Source organism: Miscanthus floridulus, chromosome 16, assembly GCF_019320115.1.
Source record: "Miscanthus floridulus cultivar M001 chromosome 16, ASM1932011v1, whole genome shotgun sequence".
NCBI classification, from domain to species: domain Eukaryota; kingdom Viridiplantae; phylum Streptophyta; class Magnoliopsida; order Poales; family Poaceae; genus Miscanthus; species Miscanthus floridulus.
The window spans coordinates 27,990,989-28,012,080 of NC_089595.1; the positions used below are offsets into that span (position 1 = coordinate 27,990,989).

The 21,092-nt window shown below is 45.1% G+C and overlaps 1 protein-coding gene across 6 annotated transcripts; it reads left to right on the forward strand.

Moving 5' to 3' along the window:
* The first annotated feature begins 4,415 nt into the window (after positions 1–4,415).
* LOC136514135 (probable leucine-rich repeat receptor-like protein kinase At5g49770) lies at positions 4,416–18,503 on the forward strand. Of its 6 annotated transcripts, none has more exons than XM_066508126.1 (9): positions 4,416–4,499; positions 14,090–14,318; positions 14,400–14,661; positions 14,765–14,993; positions 15,317–15,467; positions 15,580–15,789; positions 16,867–16,938; positions 17,527–17,614; positions 18,213–18,503. In XM_066508126.1, exons 2-7 carry the CDS (start codon positions 14,217–14,219, stop codon positions 16,882–16,884), a joined length of 972 nt encoding a protein of 323 aa, XP_066364223.1. In that variant the 5' UTR covers positions 4,416–4,499; positions 14,090–14,216; the 3' UTR covers positions 16,885–16,938; positions 17,527–17,614; positions 18,213–18,503. The 6 variants fall into 6 exon arrangements, with proteins under 6 accessions (XP_066364223.1, XP_066364225.1, XP_066364224.1 ...); XM_066508128.1 differs by having other exon boundaries at positions 17,527–17,592; XM_066508127.1 differs by lacking the exon at positions 17,527–17,614.
* Positions 18,504–21,092: the final 2,589 nt, after the last annotated feature.

The following is a 21,092-nucleotide window of genomic DNA, read 5'->3' on the forward strand; positions in this document are numbered from 1 at the left end:
GGAGGGCGCGAGCAAGTTCAATGAGCCCAAGTTTGAGGAGGTGGAGAGGGCTCTCATCGAGGCCGCTAAATCCAAAGGATAGCTTCAAGGTTTGCAGGGGCTAGGACTTGCTGACCCTGGCGTTGGGAACCCCTGAGCACCATGGCCGCGTCTGTGGCATGTCGTCGAAGATGAGCTAGAACTCAGTGGAGTCATGGCAATCCGATGCTGCCATATACCGGTCAAGGTAGAGGTACAAGGAGGGCATCTTTTAGAATGGCTATGATCAAGGCGTGGCCAAAATGATCAGCCGGTCCATAAAAGAAGCCTTCATGAGCAATGACCCAGATATGGTGTCGATGAGGTCACAGATGCTTCGCCAGGCTGGCGTGGCCGTGCCTCAAGTTCCACAAGGGCAGACACAAGGGCAGCCACTGCCGATGATCGAGGATTGCCCAAGGCACCCCGTCGACGACATCCAGGAACCCATGCGCGTCCACCTCACGATCCCGTTTGGTAGGGCGAAAAAGTTGACCGTGGGTGAGGGTTACATGCACCCCAAAGAAGATATCAAAGATTTCAACCAAGATCAGATCCCTACCAACTATGCTGCCATGATACTTACATGGTATACGACCGAATACGAAGAATTTGAAATGGAATATCCAACTGCAGAAGGGGTAACGATCCTTGGAGCTACCATGGGTTCCGAAGTCCTATGGAACAAGGACGACATAGAGATCATTCTCTCGACGCCGGCTTCTACGCCGACAGCGACACTAGCATCACAACCATCCGTTGCCAGATCTTGTCCCCCCCCCGATGATCCGGATCACGGCGACAGCGATGACGAAGGCAATGGCGGGGATGACAAGGGAAGGAACTCACCCCGAGGCACAAGCCCTCACCCTCGTTCTCCTCCTCCAACAACAAGTCCACCTCCACCTCCCGACAGTCCGTCTAAGGGCACGAGCAAAGGACCGGGAGGCACGGAGGAACCGGGGGCAAAGACACCGCCTGCTACCATTGCGAGCACAAGCCACTGTCCTCCACCGCCGGCGAAGACTAAAGGCGACCAAGGGTAGCTCACATACTCACTTGAGTTCGAAAGGTATGGTAGCGATGAGCATAATTTGCTAATAACTTTTCTTTGCCATAATATGGTACTAACATTTCTATCCTAGGCCGAGATCACCTTTCCATCTATTTCCTGAATCGGATGACTGCTCCGGCCATTACGAGCATGGGAAGTTCATGATAACCAAGGCCTAGCTCGTCGACGAGGAAAGGTGGGAGACAAGGAGGTTTCATCTCTGGTACATGGAAGCGGCAAAAGCTAGCCTGCATGGTTTTCTAGTCAAGGTTGTGGCGGAGTACTTCCACTTGCCCAGCAACGATGTAGAACTCCCCGTGGTTTTCCACGACATGTACAGACTACTGCGAGAACAAGACCTTGACATCGCCCAAGTTACCTTGTTCTCTATGTAAGTGATGAATTGTGAGTTTCACATATCACCTGCCTTTGAATCGGTCAAGACTACTTATATATGCCACGATGGCTTGTCCTTGCAGGTTGATGGCCTATATATCCAAGGAACTAAAACTTGATGTTATCTATCTATCTCTAATGCATATTGCTCAAAGAATCATCATTGGTTACCACCTAGATGACAATCATCCAACCATGAAAGACTTGACCAAGCGACAGAGAGAGGCGCACAGGAAGAAACTGATGGACAATGAGAAGTTGAACATTTCAAGGTACATACTAGGAGCAATGAAGAAGATCAGGGGAAATGGGTGTATCCTAGCTGCCTACCACTTTGGGTAAGTCGAAGACATGCCTGTAGAGATAAGTAGGTAGCTAGCTAGTATTATTATTTCTCATCGTAACCTGTATTTTATTTCAATGGCGCAGCCAAGGCCTCGAGGGTCACTGGGTTGCATTTATCATCTACCCTCAGGATGGCAGGGCCTGCATATTTGATTCGTTGACAGTGCCAAACTTAAAAGGGTACAAGGCCTTTGAAGATTGCCTCAGAGTGTAAGTGACTAAACTGTCTTCTCATTTGCGTTCTAATGCCCTGCCTAATACTAGTATATTTCGTATAGCGCTTATAAGGAGTATGTGAAGGATCCTGAATGCTATGATCGAAGAACAGAGAATTTTAAGGCTAAGTATAAGAACCGCATCAAAATCAGACGCAACTTTCCGGTAAGTATTTGAAAGGTTTAATTGTGCTTTCCATTCATATGCGTTCTAATGCCTATGTTGTAATGCTTGTGTATCGATCATGCAGTGTGCCAAACAACCGGTAGGATCATAAACCTGTGGCTTCTACGCCTGTGAGTTCCTGAGGGCGTGCAAGCAGTACAGCAGCAGTTGGAGGGTGCTCAAGAATGGATTGAACTGGTGGAGAGACGTGCAGAGCACCCAACACTCCTTCAAGCAGACAAAGGCGGACATATGTAAGTTTGTCTTAGACAAATGCGTGCTTGAAGAGGGCACGTTCTTCAATAAGAACAGCCCGTTAGCGATTTTACCGAAGTACGAGAGGCTGAGGAAACGATCCACGATGATGCGTCCGCAGGATTACTCCTTAGCCTATGTATAACGACTTTAATATGTAAATGTAATGAATTAACGATGACAAGAACGACTAAGTGAATGTATATATATATATATATATATATATATATATATATGTATATTATCTCATGTGTAATGCCTGCATACTTTTTAAGTTTAATCTGTGAAATCTGGATGTGATTTGAATTTGAATTTATATGCCTGCTGTATTTTTTTTAATTTAGGAAATAATTTACCGAGGCGGACAAATAATAAAGCCCGCCATGGCTAATGAACATAACCACGGCGGGCCACAAAAGGTGTCCGCCGTGGTAAAATAATTTACCGCGGCGGGCGGTGTAACGTGTCCACCGTGGTAAAAGTATATTTACCGCGGCGGACACGTTACACCGCCCGCCGCGGTAAATCGGTTAACCGCAGCGGGCAAAGCCGCCCGCCGCGGTTAAGCCACGATTTACCGTGGCCTATAGGCCGTGGCGGACGACTTTGCCCGCCACGAAAAACCGAAAACATGCGCCTCCAGTAAAATTTGTGTAGTAGTGTCGACGCCATCTTGGCGCTTACAAAGGTCACAGACTCACAGCCTCACAGCACTGTTCACTGCTGGTGCCTCGGCCGCTCGCCTCCGGAAAAGCAGAGCGGCGTCTCCCCCGTCCACGTCTTGTCACCGTTCGGAGGCGTCTGTTTCGCCATTAAACTTGCAGCTAGAGTAGCTAGCGGGGTACTAGCAGCAGCTAGCCTCTCGTCGCAAGCCAACAAAGGTTCCTCACTGTTCACTCAGTGGTACTCCTAGTACGTCTTTTGGCGCGGCCTGACCCTGACCACCAGACCACCGAAGCGAGAGATGCGCAGGTGCGGTTGCGGCACGGGGGAGCACCGGAACAGGGACAGCGCTCTCGCTCGCTTGGCGCTGCCGCTGCCCGTGTGGTGTGTGGTCCGGCCGGATGCCATTGCCATCCAGCTGGAAAAATCCACTACTAAGGCCCTTTTTAGTTACCAAAAAATTTTGCATAGTAACTGTCACATCGAATCTTGCGGCACATGCATGGAGTACTAAATGTAGACGAAAAAAAAACTAATTACACAGTTGATCGAGAAATCGCGAGACGAAACTTTTGAACCTAATTAGTCTATAATTAGACACTAATTACCAAATACAAACGAAATGCTACAGTGAGCCAAAATCCAAAAATTTTTGGATCTAAACGCACCCTAAACATCTCCTTCGTTAACCTGAGCTCGTGACGCGGTGGCGGCGGCTGGAGCTGCTCAGGTCGCAATCACATGCCTGATACCTGGCAAACTGGGCAAACATGGCGTGAGCTCGAGCCCGTCCTTTTTCGTGTACCAGAAAAGCCTGAAACTACACTCCAGCAAAGCTAGTGGAGTAGCGCCTCCTGGAGCAGTGGAGTAGTAGTAGTTTTGAGTTTTCACCGTGGCCCCTCCTCCACGCCCTGCCAGTGCTGCTAGTACCCCGCTAGCTACTCTAGCTGCAAGTTTAATGGCGAAACAGACGCCTCCGAAGGGTGACAAGACCTGGACGGGGGAGACGCTGCTCTGCTTTTCCGGAGGCGAGCGGCCGAGCCACCAGCAGTGAACAGTGCTGTGAGGCTGTGACCTTTGTACGGCGCATTGGCTCCAAGATTTGCGACCCAGAGCTATCTGGCAAGTCACACCGCCACGACTCAAGATCTCAGCGTCAGTATGGTGCCGAGACGTGTAAGCTTGGCGTCAGCAACGATGGCGTCGAGCTAAGGGTTCGATTTTCAAATCATACTTCAGGGGTATATTTATGAATTTTTAAAAAAAAATGACTAAAAAATAAAAAAATTGGCCGTCTACATAAGGGCAACAGAGGGCGGAGCCACAACCTGCCGCCACCTACTCTCACCACAAGCAGATCGATCGGCGACTCACTCCTTCGCTCCAGGCATGTAACAACCTTCTTCTCCCTTCTGTTACGTTCTACTGCTTTAGAGGTTTGGATCCAGCCAGTAGCTTGTTGGTGGAACTATATATATATATATATATATATATGGTCTTATTATCCAATCCGACCCTTGCTAGCTTGCAAGTGCTGTAGATTCTTAGTGTTTGTCGACAGCAGCATGCGTCTTCAACGAGTGTGATGTGTGCCTGGATCTTTTGATGGTGATAGGACCTTACATAGAGCCATCTAAATTCGCATGTTTATAGGAACTTGTACTCTTATAGCCCAACAATCTACTAGCTAGTGTAGATTGTGCAGTGGGAACGTAGCGTAGTCCTTAGCCCCCTTCCATTCTGAGGTGGATATGAGACACCCGCAACAGAGTGAACGCCACAGAGGGCTGCTAGGGATGGGGAACTGGCGGCATGTCCTTGAGGTAGGTGAGGCCATGAGGAGAGGGCAGGGGCGAGCTCCTGATGATGGGCAAACGAAGGTGAGGGGCCATGAGCCAGTGAGGGCTGCACAAGGTGACTACGTGCAGATCTTATTTGGCTTGTTGCATTAGCTGCTTGCTGATCTTTTGTTCATCTGAAAAGTGCTTCCATGCTGTTCGGTGCTCACTGTAAGCCTGTGAACTCTCTAATCTTGGAAGTAGGAATTGGTTTATTTCGGAAGGGCATATTGTTATTTGTTAATGTCTTGATTTGGTTATTATCTGGCAGTTGTGTTGATGATCTAATAGATGGGATTTTTTTTTCTCTAGCTGTCCATGAAAAAATTTATCCCATTAGTATATATTTTCGTATTAAAGTCTACTCCACCCAGTGGATTTTAGACTGGACCCACCACTCCTCTGTTTTAGTCACTTTTCCTTTTTTTCACATGAAACTTGTGTAAAAAAGATTTTTTGAAAACTTACTTTGACAAGTTTCCAAAAAACTTAGTAAGAAGTGTTCTTCAACTGAACTTGAGGTAAGTTTGTGAGGATTTCAACTAAATTTGATCTTTTAGGTTTCAATTTGGATAAACTTTATCAAAGTTTTTGCAATTTAGCTATACTAGCAAATTTGGCCGTGCGTTGCAACGGGAGAAAAACCTACCAGATGTCAATGAAAAACAATGACAAAAATAATACATATCTATTTATGATTTATCATTTTTTTATAAATTTTAAGTCTATAATTTATTTTATAATGACCTACATCTATAGTATAAGTTAATGTTGACAATAATATAATAATGTTCTATTAAACCTGTGTCAATTTAAAATACCACCTTTACAACTTTTTTGTCCGGTTGCAAACCACAAAAGTAAAAGTATTTAAACTTAAATATAGAACAACTTTAATTTTAACTTTTAAGAGGAATTTTTCGATGCTTGCAAAAAAAAGAAGAGTCTCATTTGGATCCCTATCCTCTCCCGTGACACCCACTCGACACGCTGGCTGCGCGGCGACCCCTTGTACTCGCCATGGGCAGGCTCTGGTATGGGTTCTCCACAGCGCGTGCGATCACCGGTGGCCTTGCGCCGCAGGTACCTCCCTCTCCTAGTTCTTTAGGCGCAGCGACCCCATAGCAGGCGCACTCTGCCGTGCGCACAGATTTCCCTGCCAGCGAGGCCCCCTGCTGTCGGATTCTGCGCTCCATGTGCGGCGTTCTATTTTGTCTGACGAAGAGGCTTGCAGCAAGTCCCCTTGGCTTGAAGTTCAGGCACTGTTGGAAACGAGAAATACATGCATCCAGCAAGTCCCCTTGCCAAATACATGCGTCCAGCATGGGTCTAGTTTAGTTGCAAAAAATTTTGTAAAATTTTTCAAGATTTTTCGTCACATCGAATCTTTGGACGCATGCATGAAGCATTAAATATAAATAAAAAATAAAACTAATTACACAGTTTAGACAAAATTCACGAGACGAATCTTTTAAGCCTAATTAGACTATGATTGGACACTAATTGATAAAAAACAACGAAAAGTGCTATAGTATATTTTGCAAAAAATTTCACCCTCTAAACAGCCCCATGGCCAATGGCCGAGGCGGAGCAAGATGCAACAGGGCCGCGACAAGGCATGCCCGAGGCGGAGTACTTGACAGGTTGCAGCGTACCGTTCGTTTTTTTGAATTTGCGGGTATCAATGCAATATGGTGGACCTGTCATGTTATAGGAAGTAAAAAGCCCAGTTAAAAGAGACGCTTTACTATATAGAAAGGAAAAAAAAGATTTTGTCTAATTTATGTTCTATTTCAATTAGGATTCCTATTCCTATTCAGACTCGGAAAGATCTATTTATTCTAATTACGTAGGGTCATGTAAGTCAAGATGGAATAAACTCTCGATTATCAGTAGCTAGGGAGTGGATGAAAAAACTGGATAGATAGAAAAAGATGGTTGAAAATTTTGCCACTTTATTATTCGGTATAGATTTATTACTACATGGACCAAATGGAAACACTCGATGATACAAATATGTGCAGATTTGACGCTAGGTTCAATATCTTATCCTACTCAGCTCTGAACCCTAAATCTCAAAGCCGTTTGAGGTGTCGCCTTAAGAGTAGGTTCAGTAGTAGGACCTGTTAGCTGGCCTGCACTCACAGAGGTGTGGTTCGATGACGAACTGTGTAAAGCATATGATTGCTCCTACCTAATTTTTTTTGCTCGCTCATAGGCACGTGGTTAGTACAAAAGGCTAGGGATAGTGTTGTCCCTGTGGCCACAAGGTCTCGTGTTGCCGGGGTCAAAAGAACGGGATAGATTATGGAAAGCTTAAGGCCTGTTTCGAATACGGGATTTTTTTTTTCAATTCACGTGTTTTTTCTGTGAAATTGAACTGATTCCTATGAAATTCCTGTGGGATTTCTGTAAAATTCCGGTGTTCCAAACAGGCCCTAAGATAAGGCAGGAACGAAAATGTTCTAGTGTTCCTAGAGATTTTTTTTAATTTTAACCCTTTTTTGAATGTAATTTTAAATCTAACACTGTCGGATTTTTTTAAACTAACACTTTTGGCCGTGCCTATTGCCCTGGCGCGGCCAAATGCCTGTGCCGCGCCATGCATGGTGGCGCGGCAGAGGGCTGACGTGGCGAGGGCCGGACTTGGGGACCGATGACGTGGCTGGTCCTACTGCGCCACCAACCTTGGCGCGGCAGTGCCGCGCCTGATCCGTGGCGCGGCTGGACCAAATATACTGCCCGAGCAGCCACACCACATGGCCGCTGTGCCCGCCGCCCGCCCGTGGTACCTGGATGGTTGAATCGAAACGCGTCGCGAAGGTTCTTTTGTTGAGTTTTTTTCACGACCAAATAGAGAATTTGATAAGCCAATGATTAGTTTTTCGCCTTTCATAATACGGTTATGCACTATTTTAACTAATCGATTATGAAAAATTGGTCCCGGCGTCCAGATACGCAGGGACTGCCGGTTCCCGAACTAGTTGGTACTTAATCTCGCCGGCAGTGCTGCCGCGACTCAAAGAAACAAATAAGAAGCAAGTTGACAAGCTGCCACATAACATATTCATTGTTTTGACATAAGTTTAAGATAACATAACCAAATAACCCCGAAGTTTCGGATATTCGTTTGACCTAACAAACTAAGACCCAGGAGTGTAAGGATCCCTCGGACGTCTCTGTCTCTTCGGATTTGTTGGCAACACATTGTGAGTGTAGCCAACGTCGGTATGGTCGCATCGACGGTGCGTACGGCTCGTACCTTGTAGGTATATGATACGCACGATTACTTATAATTTTTTATGATCGTTAGTTCATGGATCCTACGTATTGAAACAAACTATCTTTGTTAGTACCTGTGACGCTCCTTGGGTGCCAAGCGGGGCACCACGTAGCTGAGACATGCCGATCTCGTTCTGCGTCCATTCGTCCCACTGGTCGTGTTGTCCGTGGAAGCCCGGGGGTTCATCGTCGTCGTCATCGTCCTCGTCCTCGTCCTCGGTTGCAGGGTCCTTTCCAGCGCTATGATGTGGTGGTGTACGCACCGCGGAAGTGGTACATGTCATCGGCTGAGAAGAGCCGGCTGGTGTCCTCAAAGAGACTGAAGACGGGCCACCCGACCGCGCCGAGAGTGGCGGTTCCTCATAAGGAGTGTCCATGCAGCTCAGCTTCTGAGCTAGCTTCCTGCAGCTCTTCTTCATCTTCTGCATAAATAGACGTTAAAGTTAGTTCATTACCCAAACGCATATACACTAAAGAAACATTTTTAAAATGGACAAGTTTATGTTTACCTCCACAAAAGCCGCGAGAACGTCTGGCCCCTGCCCTCTAGACTCGTGAAGCCGAAACGCTGCTTCGTTAGACAGCCTTGACAATTGTGTCGCCTGGGTACAGAAACGCAGTTGGACAGTTTTAGTACACATACTTAATACCGAAAGGATAACAAATTGTACCATTCAAGTATCTTACCATGTATCTTTGAAGCGAGGCTCTCTGTAGCTGTGTGTCCTCCCTGGTGGTAACGTCATACACATCTTCGATGACATCTTCCTCCGAGTCCTCGTCAATCGCCACGTCAGTGTATGGGGGCTTGATATGTGTCCTCGTAGACCTGTGAAGCCACCGCAGGTACTTGTTGAAGGTGTGCTAGTCGTGTGGAGGACCCACAAGGACCACATATGGTACCCTAGTCTGCCACATGTACGAGCTGTGTGTCACACGCCAATTCTCGGTCTTGTACCTCTTCCTACGGTCAAACCTGTAATAAAACGATGTTAGTTGTACCAAACACACATCTGAATTATAGCATTGTTATTAATCGATAACGCACTCGTGCAATTCTTGGTTGGTGGAGTAAAGCAGTGGTGGGTAGGCTGTCATTCTTCCAAACTGTCTACAGACCCGGATGGGCAAGTGAATCTCGACCACATGGAAGAAAATAAGAGGGACGTCGCAGCGATACTCGTGTGACTCGTCCCTAGTGATAGGACTCAGATAGCCCTAGAGCTCTGGAGAATCCCAAGGACACCAAAACACCTAAAATTTCGTAATTGTATTAGGTTGTGATATAGTGTACATCGAAGAAGACATTGGTACGATAGTATAGAGAGCGTAACCTGGTGCTGTGTCAGGACGTCGAGACCATCCGTGTACTCCCTATACTTGCGCCACGCATTCTCTCTAACTAACTTTGCTTCCGTCCAGAGATACAGAGCTGGAGGGAGTATATCATGGCCGTTCCATCGCTGCATTGAACACAATAATTAATTAGCAACAAATAATCTTATCATATCTAACTGCCTACAATAATATAATGAATCGAAGTACTTACTGGTAAACCATTATTAAGGGGCCTCCCAACGGGCAATCGTTCCCAACACCAAACCTGAAGTAGGTAGGAGCAACCCCCAAGGTTCGCATATCCTGAGGTGCGACGGTAGGCAATGCATAGCTGTCGATACGTCCATGCCAGGACTGCGCTGCCCTAGCTGTACCCCGCTATGTTCTCCCACGGCTGGCGAAGTATGTCAAGGAAGATCTAGCTAATGGTGTTGCCTGAGGCATCTAGGAAGAGGAAAGCACCAAGAAAGTGCCACAGCCACACTCGAGCAAACCTGTCGATCTGAGCCTCCACAACTTATGGGTCCAAGTAATCAAAGCGCTCTGTGATCCAGGACGACGAAACACCAGAACTTTCCCTGTAATTGATCAAAGAAAATGAGACCCGATGCCAGCTATAAAGCAATGCAAGTATTAAATAGGCTTTAATTACTCACTTATTTTTCTTAGAAGCATCGTCGTCCTGTAGAAGAAAGCCAGTAAACTGTGCCACCAGCTCCCATCCAGTGATCGTTGTCAACTATCTCTGTCACTGGAAGTCCTCCCAACCGAAGGCCTAAAATAGCCTTCACGTCCTGCAATGTCAAGGTCATCTCGCCACAGGGTAGGTGGAATGTATGGGTCTCAGGCCTCCACCTGTTATAAGAATAGAATGACTATTAGTTGCCTCAAATTTGTTACAAGAAAGTTTACGTACAAAGAATGCACTCGCACCTGTCTACAGCTGCAGTAAGTAGTGCTGGGTCAAGGGGCGGAAGATCGTGGTTGACAACATAGATAAGCTCGAGAAAGCCGACACACCATATGTATGGCGTATAACGCTCATCCCACTGATGCACCCTGGTGTGCGTGTGGGGCCTCAAAGGAGACAAAGACACCTCTGCATCGTTGTCACTCAAGATGTGTGCTCGGTGCTGGTCGTCGTACTCCACCTCTAGAACGGGGTACAATGGTGAAAGGTCCTAATGGCTAGAGGGGGGGTGAATAGCCTAATAAAAAATTCTACAACAACACTTAAAAAATGGTTAGACAATTATGAGGTGAAGCAAGTGTTGTGCTAGCCTACTCAAAATGCAAGCCACCTACCACAATTCAAGTTTAGATAGTATCTATTCACACAATAGCTATGACACTACCCTATGTTAGTGTGCTCTCAAAAGCTAACTAAGGAGCCACACCAATTAAGCAAGCAAGCTCTCACAACTAGCTACACTAAAGAGCTTGTCAACTAGTTTGCGGTAAAGTAAAGAGAGTGATCAAGAAAGTTATACCGCCGTGTAGATGAAGGAACCAATCAATCATAAGAGTGAATAACAATGAAGACCAATCACCTCAGAATCAATGATGAACACAATGATTTTTACCGAGGTTCACTTGCTTGCCGGCAAGCTACTCCTCGTTGTGGCGATTCACTCACTTGAAGGTTCACGCGCTAATTGGCTTCACATGTCAAACCCTCAATAGGCTGCCGCACAACCAACACAAGATGAGGATCACACAAGCCATGAGCAATCCACTAGAGTACCTTTTGGCTCTCCATCAAGGAAAGGTCAAGAACCCCTCACAATCACCACGATCGGAGCCGGAGACAATCACCACCCTCCGCTCAACAATCCTCGTTGCTCCAAGCCATCTAGGTGGCGGCAACCACCAAGAGTAACAAGCGAAATCCACAGCAAAACACAAACACCAAGTGCCTCTAGATACAATCACTCAAGCAATGTACTTGGATTCACTCCCAATCTCACTATGATGATGAATCAATGATGGAGATGAGTGGGAGGGACTTTGGCTAAGCTCACAAGGTTGCTATGTCAATGAAAATAGCCAAAGGTATGAGCTTCAACCGGCCATGGGGCTTAAATAGAAGCCCCCACGAAATAGAGCCGTTGTACCCATTCACTGGGTACAGATCGGGGTGACTAGATGCTCCGGTCCTACTGACCGGATGCTGCTCCTCAGCGTTCGGTCGTCCGATGGCGGCCATGTGTCTCCTGCGTTCAACGGTGATCGTTTGATCTCAACGGTTGAGATGTTGACCGGACGCTCCGACAGAGCTAATCGGACGCTGGACCCTCAGCGTCCGGTCGTTTACAGTAAGGGTCAAAAACGTGTTTTTGCCGACCGGACGCGTCCGGTCAAGCTTGACCGGACCCTGCCAGCGTTCGGTCACACTATGACATATTACTGTGCTAATCGACAACACGACCGGACGCAGCCCTTCAGCGTCCGGTCGTAGAGCGACCCAGCGTCTGGCCAGTTGACCGACGCCAGCATCATTGCGACCAACTCTATTTCACTTCTAACTTCTTCACCCTTACTTAAATGTGCCAACCACCAAGTGTATCACCTTGTGCACATGTGTTAGCATATTTTCACAAAACATTTTCAAGGGTGTTAGCACTCCACTAGATCCTAAATGCATATGCAATGAGTTAGAGCATCTAGTGGCACTTTGATAACCGTATTCCGATATGAGTTTCACCCCTCTTAATAGTACGGCTATCAAACCTAAATGTGATCACACTCTCTAAGTGTCTTGATTACTAAAACAAAATAGCTCCTATGGTTTATACCTTTGCCTTTAGCTTTTTGTTTTTCTCTTTCTTCTTTCCAAGTCCAAGCACTTGATCATCACCATGGCATTATCTTCATCATGCTATGATCTTTATTTGCTTCGTAACTTGGAGTGTGCTACCTATCTCATGATCACTTGATAAACTAGGTTAGCACTTAGGGTTTCGTCAATTTACCAAAACCAAACTGGAGCTTTCAAACGGGTGCTGCGTGGGAGAGGTCATCCTGTTACAAATTGATAAACAAAGCATTAGAGTATTCAAATTAACAAAATTCAAGTTAACATTAATAAGTACATAATCCTAAATCCCTAAACCCAAAATCCCTAAACAAATTCCTCCGTCTCAAAATAAATACACTAGATAATAAATACTAACTAGCCTAAATCCCTAAACCCAAAATCCTAACTATACTAGATAATAAATACATAATCAATCCATATAAAACTTTGGTTCCAAAATTACAAGTAATCCCTCCGTCTCAAAATAAATACACATCATGCTTCTCGAGTAGTCAAATATGTTTAAGTTTGATCAAAACTAAAAAAACGGTATCAATATTTGTATCTCCTAATAAGTTTATTACGAAAGTATACTCCATGCTTAATGTAATAGTACCTATTATGTATCATAAATATTATTACGCTATTAGGAGATAACAATAGTCGTTCTCCGTCACATAACAATAGTCGTTCGTTGTGCATTTATTTAGGACGGAAGTGGTACTTCCTCCGTCACATAACAATAGTCGTTCTAAGATATCTCAAAGACACTAATACTCAATGAAAATAGCCTCGATGGCCCTAGATGCTCCTACAAATGCTAGCACTAGCAGACCATCATCAACTCTTTTGCTTCTACGCCGGCTGCTCGAGGATTGCGAGGACACGTGGGGTACCTTAGGAATAAAAAAATCCTAACTATACTGGATAATAATAAAAAAAATATGAAATCGAGATGGAGGTACCTTAGAGCGGGCGGCCTTGACGCGCCGGCTAGGGCGCTGCGCGGCGTGGGCGAGAGGCCGAGGCCGGGCCGGGCGGGCGCGGGCGGGGCGAGGCTGGTCGGCCGCGAGCATGTGCGGCCACTGGCAAGGCCCTGGCGGCGGCGCCGGCAGGCGGGCGGGCGGGCGGGCTCGCACGCGGTATATATTTGGTCCAGCCGCGCCACGGATGGCGCGGCACTGCCGCGCCAAAGTCGGTGGCGCGGCAGGACCAGCCACGTCATCGGTCCCCCAATCCGGCCCTCGCCACGTCAGCCCTCTGCCGCGTCACCATGCATGGCGCGGCACAGGCATTTGGCCGCGCCAGGGCAATAGGCGCGGCCAAAAGTGTTAGTTTTTTAAAAAAATTCGACAGTGTTAGATTTAAAATTACATGAAAAAGGGTTAAAATTAAAAAAAAATCTTCCTGGAATGGGAACATCATTCTTGGGACGAAGAAATTAACACCATTCCACATTCCTAGTGACATTGGTGAAAACATTAATAGAACCCTACCATGCCATGATGATGGACATCTCATGAAGGATCGGTTAATACCTCAAACCAAACACCTTGTTAAGGTTCCATACTTAATCTTCACACCTGATTAATCATATACTCACGTGCTGAATCCGTTTTGCTGCTGACATAAGCTAGAGCCTCCACCCAGCCCCATCGTCTTGCTACTCTAGCATGAGTTATGTTAAGTTGGTAACTGTTGTTCTTCTTTGGCTATGTATAGTTGCAGCAGCCTCGCTGGAGCAGGTGGTGACAAAAGAACTACTCTAGGGAACCAGGTGGTGACAAAGAACTACTCTAGGGAACGCAGGACAATAGCAACTATATAACAAATAACGGAATACATAACCATGGAGCCACCACAAGTCACATATGAACTATTAGAATCCATAACTGGTGGTTTCTCGGAGGAGAACCAAATTGGCTCGGGCTCATATGGTGCGGTTTATCTGGTAAGATCATTACTAGTGTCGCTAAAAGTTCTGTGAAATATTTAGTACAGTTATGTGGAAATTGCTCCTTACCTTAAATAGGGAACAATGCCTAATGGGGATAAGGTTGCTGTGAAGAAATTTCATGATTCAAGTCCAGCACGTGATGATTTTAATTTCAAAACCGAGTTTGACAACCTTACAAGGGTTCATCATCCACATATTGTCAAGATTGTTGGCTATTGCTATGAGGAAAAAAAGTTAAATGAATGGCACCAGGGACGTTTAGTTGAAGTTTTCAAGATATACAGAGTTCTCTGCTTGGAGTATTTGCCCAAGGGGAGCCTTAATGATTATCTATCAGGTACTAAGACCTGATCCAAAGCGACAATGCTAGTATGCAATTGAAGAGAAGTAGTTTTGCATATTTTCATTTGATTGATAATCTATTTGTTTACATCTAACAGATGGTTTCTATAATCTTGACTGGCATACATGTTACAAAATCATTAAGGGGATTTTTGAGGCAATAAAATACATTCATCTGGAACTGGGAGAAGCATTTTACCATTTGGACATAAAACCTGGCAACATATTGCTAGATGAGGAGGTGGGGGCAAAACTTGCAGATTTCGGTTTGTCCAAGGTCTTCCATCAAAGATTAACCAGAACCACAGACAGCTCCTACGGAACATGGTAAGTCCAGTGTTTGGTAGGAATGCTTCCTTTAGTACTCCCTCGGTGTCTAAATATTTGTCGCCCTTGACTTTTTGTCACGAGTTTGACCGCTCGTCTTATTTAAAATTTTTGTGCAAATATACAAAAATATAAGCTATGCTTAAAATATTTTAGATGATGAAATTATCCATACATAATATAAATGAAACTTATATTTTTTTTTTAATAAGATGAGCGGTCAAACTCGTGACCAAAAATCAATGGTGACAAATATTTGGATACGGAGGGACTAACAAACAAAAAAGAGCTTAAAATAAATTGTTGTATTTGATGCCGTCCAGGGGATACCGTCCACCAGAGTTTGTGGACAGAAACCACGTCTCAGAAAAGTTCGACATATTCAGCATGGGTGTTGTAGTACTGGAGTTGGTGACAGGGCCTAAATGCTATCGGGAAATTGATGACACGCCTCACCCAGAATTTATTGATCAAGTAAGAAATGCTTTATGTCAAGGGCAATTAATATCTTCTAACAAAAAAAAAAAACTAGGCTATGATATACGTTTGCACAATATCAGTCCACCTCTAAATTCCAATTTCGCAGGCTCAAAAGAAATGGAGAGCAATGTTATGTCAAAAATACAAAGATTCCTTACTAGAAGCATATTGCAAACAAGTGGAGAAATGCGTTCAGATAGGATTGAAATGTGCAGAGAAAAATAGAAAGATGAGACCTGAAATAAGGGAAATCATTGACCAGCTGAATGAGACAGAAAGCTGTATTTCGATGTCAGATACAGTCCAGCGGGACAAGGTAATTGTACATATTCACTTACGCCTTTTTCATAATGATGTCGGAATGTCATTTGGCAGTTATGATCCTCGATCTTCTCAATAGCAAGATTTTTATAAGGTTCAATTAATGAAAATTTTCAAAAATATTTAACAACGGCATATCTTGGTGCTTGTGGAGAGCCCCGACATCGTGCCCTCCTTTCCGCCGACCCAAAGCGTGCGCAACGCCGTTCCTTCGTGAACCCTAGCGCCGCCGCCGCCATTAGCCGAGCTCCAAGCCCCAACGCCGATCCGCGCCGTGCTCGCCCGCCGTCGAGAAGGAGCCCGGGACGCCGTCCGTGGAGCTGCATCGACACCGTTGGACCATTCCACGCCGTCCACCGTTCGCCTTCGCGAGCTCGGGCCACCGCCGGACCCCGTCGTCGCCGCCTTGCCATCGCTTGCTCTCGTCGCCGTTCGTCCGCGTGAGGTGAGGCCCAAGGTGGGTCCGCCGCATCGTGCGCCCCTGTTTCCACCGCTCGTCGGCGAGCTCCGCAGCCGGGAGCCCCAACCGGCCAAGCCCGGCCATGGCGCCACCGTGCGCCGGACACCGGCCAAGCCGTTGGCGGGTTTAAGCCCCGCATGAACCCCGGCAGTTGATGCTTAGATCAAGGGCCTGGATCCATCTAGCTTTTTTTGATTTATTTTATTAATTAATTGATTTTATAAATTATTTTAAAAAAAATATGACGTCATGCTTGTGCAGTAAATCAATTTAGAATTGTTTTAATAGTTTTATTAACTGGATAATGTTAATTTGCATATAGAACCCTCGGTTTTACAAAAATTAACTTGATTTATTTCTGTGTCTATGATAACTTACGAAATAGCCCCTGTTATCTTTATTTCACTGCAATTAAGTCCCTGTAAACTTAAAAGAGGCATAACTTGTTCATTTTAAATCCAAATTTGACGAATTTTATATCAAAATGACCGACTCGATGTGTACTATCTGTTTATGCATGTTTCACTGTGCTTTGCTGATGTTTGGTGTACTGATGTTAGTATATATCTTGCTTGCATGTAATGTTGCTCGTGTGATGATTGATGCGTGTAGACGACTCGCAGTACGTGAACCTCCAGGATCAAGAGTTCAACACCTTTGAGCAGCAGCAATATCAAGAGGAAGGCAAGTGTTCCTTGAAGTATTTTGTACCTATTCTTTCTATCATTTATGCATGCTTAATTAATTTGCAACCTATTGTTAGCTTTTACCTAGTATTTTCCATATCGTCCTTGTCGTCGTAGATACCATGCTAGCACGTTCTTGGGATGGTTTGGGACTGGGATGGTTTGGGACTGGTATATCATACAAATGTGACTATTCTCATGTGGGTTAATGGTTTAACATGTTAATTTTTAGCAACATGGAATATAGGGCCTTGAGCAAGTGGATTGTTGGTTCGGTTCAGAGTGCTACCAGTGAGGTGTTCATGGTGGTGTGTTATTTCCCTGATCTTGCTCCAGTGTCCCTAGTAAGGGCGCGTTTAGTTCCGAAAATTTTTGGCTTTTGGCTACTGTAGCACTTTCGTTTGTATTTGGTAAAAATTGTCCAATTATGGACTATTTAGGCTTAAAAGATTCGTCTCGCCAATTACAGACAAACTGTGCAATTAGTTATTCTTTTTACCTACATTTAATGCTTCATGCATGTGTCGCAAGATTTGATGTGACGGGAAATCTTAAAATTTTTTGTTTTTGGGTGTGAACTAATCAGGGCCTAAGGACCGGTTCGTGGAGCGACCACCAAGGACAACAGTGCAACCATGGGACCAGAACATGGGTATGGCTTAGCTGAATAATTGGTAGGCTCTCAACACTGCTAGATGAGATGGTTAGTCGGCCTAGAGTGAAGTGCCAGGGCGGTGTATGGGAGAGGTGGGTAGCCTTAGCGATCATCATCGGCCGATGGGTAGTACCTTAGGGTCTAGTGTGTGTTGATAGACTTCTTGTAAAGGCTTCGTAGCGAAACTGTGCCGCACACCTTGGTTTGTGTGAAGTGGTTGGTCGCCACGGGCATTAACGGGAACGTGACCCATGGGTAAAGATGTACAACCTCTGCAAAGTGTAAAACTGATATATTAGCTGTGCTCACGGTTATGAGCGGCATGGACCCTCACATGATTAGAATTGGATGGTTAGGATGGTTGTCACAGTGGTTAACTGTGCTTTGGGCGTTGTGGGTGATTAGCCCACTGGTAATGTTCTTTGCTACAGGTGGTTAGCCTGAGCTTTGTTGTCTTTGCTGCAGGTGGTTAGCCTGAGCACTTGTTGTAGGATGTGTCTCATTTATTTAATTCAACTACTTAAAATATGATTAGAATAGGTGCAATTCTGTTGTTTACCTTTATGTCAGCCTTTCTTGTTATTGCCTTACATTGCATTTATTACCAACATTTGCAGAGTATTTCTAACTCCATGTCGTGTACAAAATTAAATGCTGCTCAGAGGGAGGTGTTGCTGATTTCCCTGAAGACTTTGGAGATTGCTAGGCACACTGTTCACCGGTCGATCTGCCTGTGTGTTTATGGACTTCCGCTGCTATGTTGCTACTTTAGTACAGTTATGATACTCTGTTTAATTATGTCACAGTGATGTTATTTATCACTTTTGTGGACCAAAGGTCGTAATGTAAAGACTTTATTCGTGATGCGTGTTTCTGCTATTTACTCATGATGTCGAGCTATATGTATGAAAATTGATCCTGGCATACATATGCTATGCATTCGGTTTAGCCTTGAAACTGGATGTGACAGGTACTACCCCACTTATTGGGATCATAACTTAGGGTTGTCCAAGAGATACACGATACACGCTCTGAGTGCTCTTTCATAGTTGCGTTGTCCTGCTAATGCTTGGGCCTACTACATAGGTGCTAACTAAACCTTTACTTGACCATCCTTGGGGCTAGTCCTTTGCAAGATGCCTAACTTTCTCGCGTTCAGGACAATCCTTTATGAAGTGTCCCTCCTTCTGGCAGTTGTAGCAGACTTACTCCTGTGTGATGTTTGTGACCACTTCTTTGTTGATGACCTTCGGTGTGCCAGGGGTGCGGAGATAAGATTTTTGAGTCTGTCGTTAATGACATGGCTTCACGCGTCATATTGGGTTGAGACTCCATCTTTCGAGGTGGATCTTGGTTTGTGTTCTTATGTTTCTTTGGAGGTTCTGAAAAATCTTTCATGCGATGTCCCTTGTTTCTACAATTGAAGCATATCCTGTCTGGAAGAGGCACATGCTGGAAGCCAAATTTTCTTGGTTCACTACTACAAAAAGCATTTATAGGGGCGGCTGGTAACACTTTGTAGGGGCGGTTTGCCCAGCCGCCCCTAGTTTCCAGCCGCCCCTCCAAATCGATTTATAGGAGCGGCTTGTATTACCAGCTGCCCCTACAAACAGGTATTTGTAGGTGCGGTTCAATCTAGAACCGCCCCTACAGTATGTTTTCCCGCAAAAAAAAAAAAAAATCAAATTTACAATTCAAAATCGCGTTGCCGAACGTCCCACGACCAACGTTCCGAACCGCGTTCGCGTTGCCGAACGCCCCGCGACCAACATTCCGAACCGCGTTCGCGTTGCCGAACGCCCCGCGACCGCGACTACAAGCACAAGAGTATTCTATAAACTACAATTACAAGTCCAATTCACAAGAATATATACGATCCATCATTAAATATATAAATTCCATACACATTGTTATCAACGTCCTAGAGCTAGTCTTTCAGTCTCACGAAGATGTTAGTACTGAGGATTTGTACCTAACTCAGACTCTCGGTCATGGTAGGCGCCTCTGACGTGTACAATCTGGTCCAATATGAAGTTGCGAAGGTCGTCGACGAGCTCTAAGAGTTGGTCATCCTTGTATGGGTCTCTTTTCATTCCTTTCTCTTCTCTCCACTACAAGAGAACAAGTTTCGGTTTAGTATTTCATACCATTTACGAAGTTTTTATACTACGGGTGAAGAGGTTCAAACTTACCCTTAAGGAGTGTCTCCTGTAGGCACCGGTGTTACTCATTATAGAACATATATAGTATCCACAATGTACACTCCTAGACTTCTGCTTGGGGCACTGTGTGTTTTGCATATGAAAATGTTAAGTAATGCTTTTGACAACCATATAATAGAGTACTGAAGAAGTAAGTTACACTTACCGCACATAGTGTTTTTATAGCCAGCTTTTCCTTCCTTGCTGGATCATGCCTTCCATGATGATTAGTGACATAGAACCTAAATGCCCTATTCGAATTATTTTAGCAAATACAACTTGTTAGTATCCAAAAGTGAACGTTACAAGTATGTATACAAACATATAAGCTAACGAGGATTGTCGATATGTATACGTCTTGAGAATCGATATGAAGTCTTTGTATGTCACTGTGTCCTTATCTAATGAATCAAAGACCCATGCCATGCTCCTTCCGACATCGACGGCTATACAAATCCAGTGGTTGCTGCATGGATTTAATCATAGAACTAGATAAGCTAAAATAATTTAAAGAACAATTTGCTGAGGTACTTGTGACTTGTCTTTAAGAAGCGTCGGTTTCTTAGGTAAACTATCTTCTTGGATGCATCCAGGTACACCCATGTAGTACCATCCAAGCAAACCAAGCATCCCGTCTTCCCTTTGATCTGTCCAGACAAAGCAAACAGCGCGGGGTAATCATTGGTAGTAACAAATATTATTGCTCTACATATGAACTCCTCCTTTCGGAACGCATCGTACATCTGCTCCCCATGCCTCCATAGCCTCTCCATTTCTTACATCAAAGGCTCGAGGAACACGTCTATATCAATGCCTGGTTGTTTAGGGCCAGAAATAAGAATAGTGATGAGAAGGTACTTTCTCTTCTGACACAACCATGTTGGGATGTTGTACATGGTCAAGATCACTGGCCATGTGCTGTGGTCGCTCATCCTCTCATTGAAGGGATTCATTCCATCGGTGCTCAAGCCAAACCGTACATTCCTTGGGTCATCGCTGAATTCTTTGTGCTTCTCATCAAACCTTTGCCACTGACTACAATCAGCCGGGTGTGCAATCTTATCATCATCCACCTTGCGCTCATCATCCCACCATGTTATGAGTGCGGCTTCTTTAGGGTTTAGGAAGATACGTCTCAAGCGGTCGATCACTGGCAGGTACCACGTTACCAAGGCAGGAATTCTTCTCTGCTTTGCATCGTTGCCTAATGGAGTGTCCTCTGGGGGCTGAGATTCTTGTACCGCCTTTTTTGTACCCTTCTTATTTCTCTTTTTCCCCGTGGAGGCTTCGTCCCCA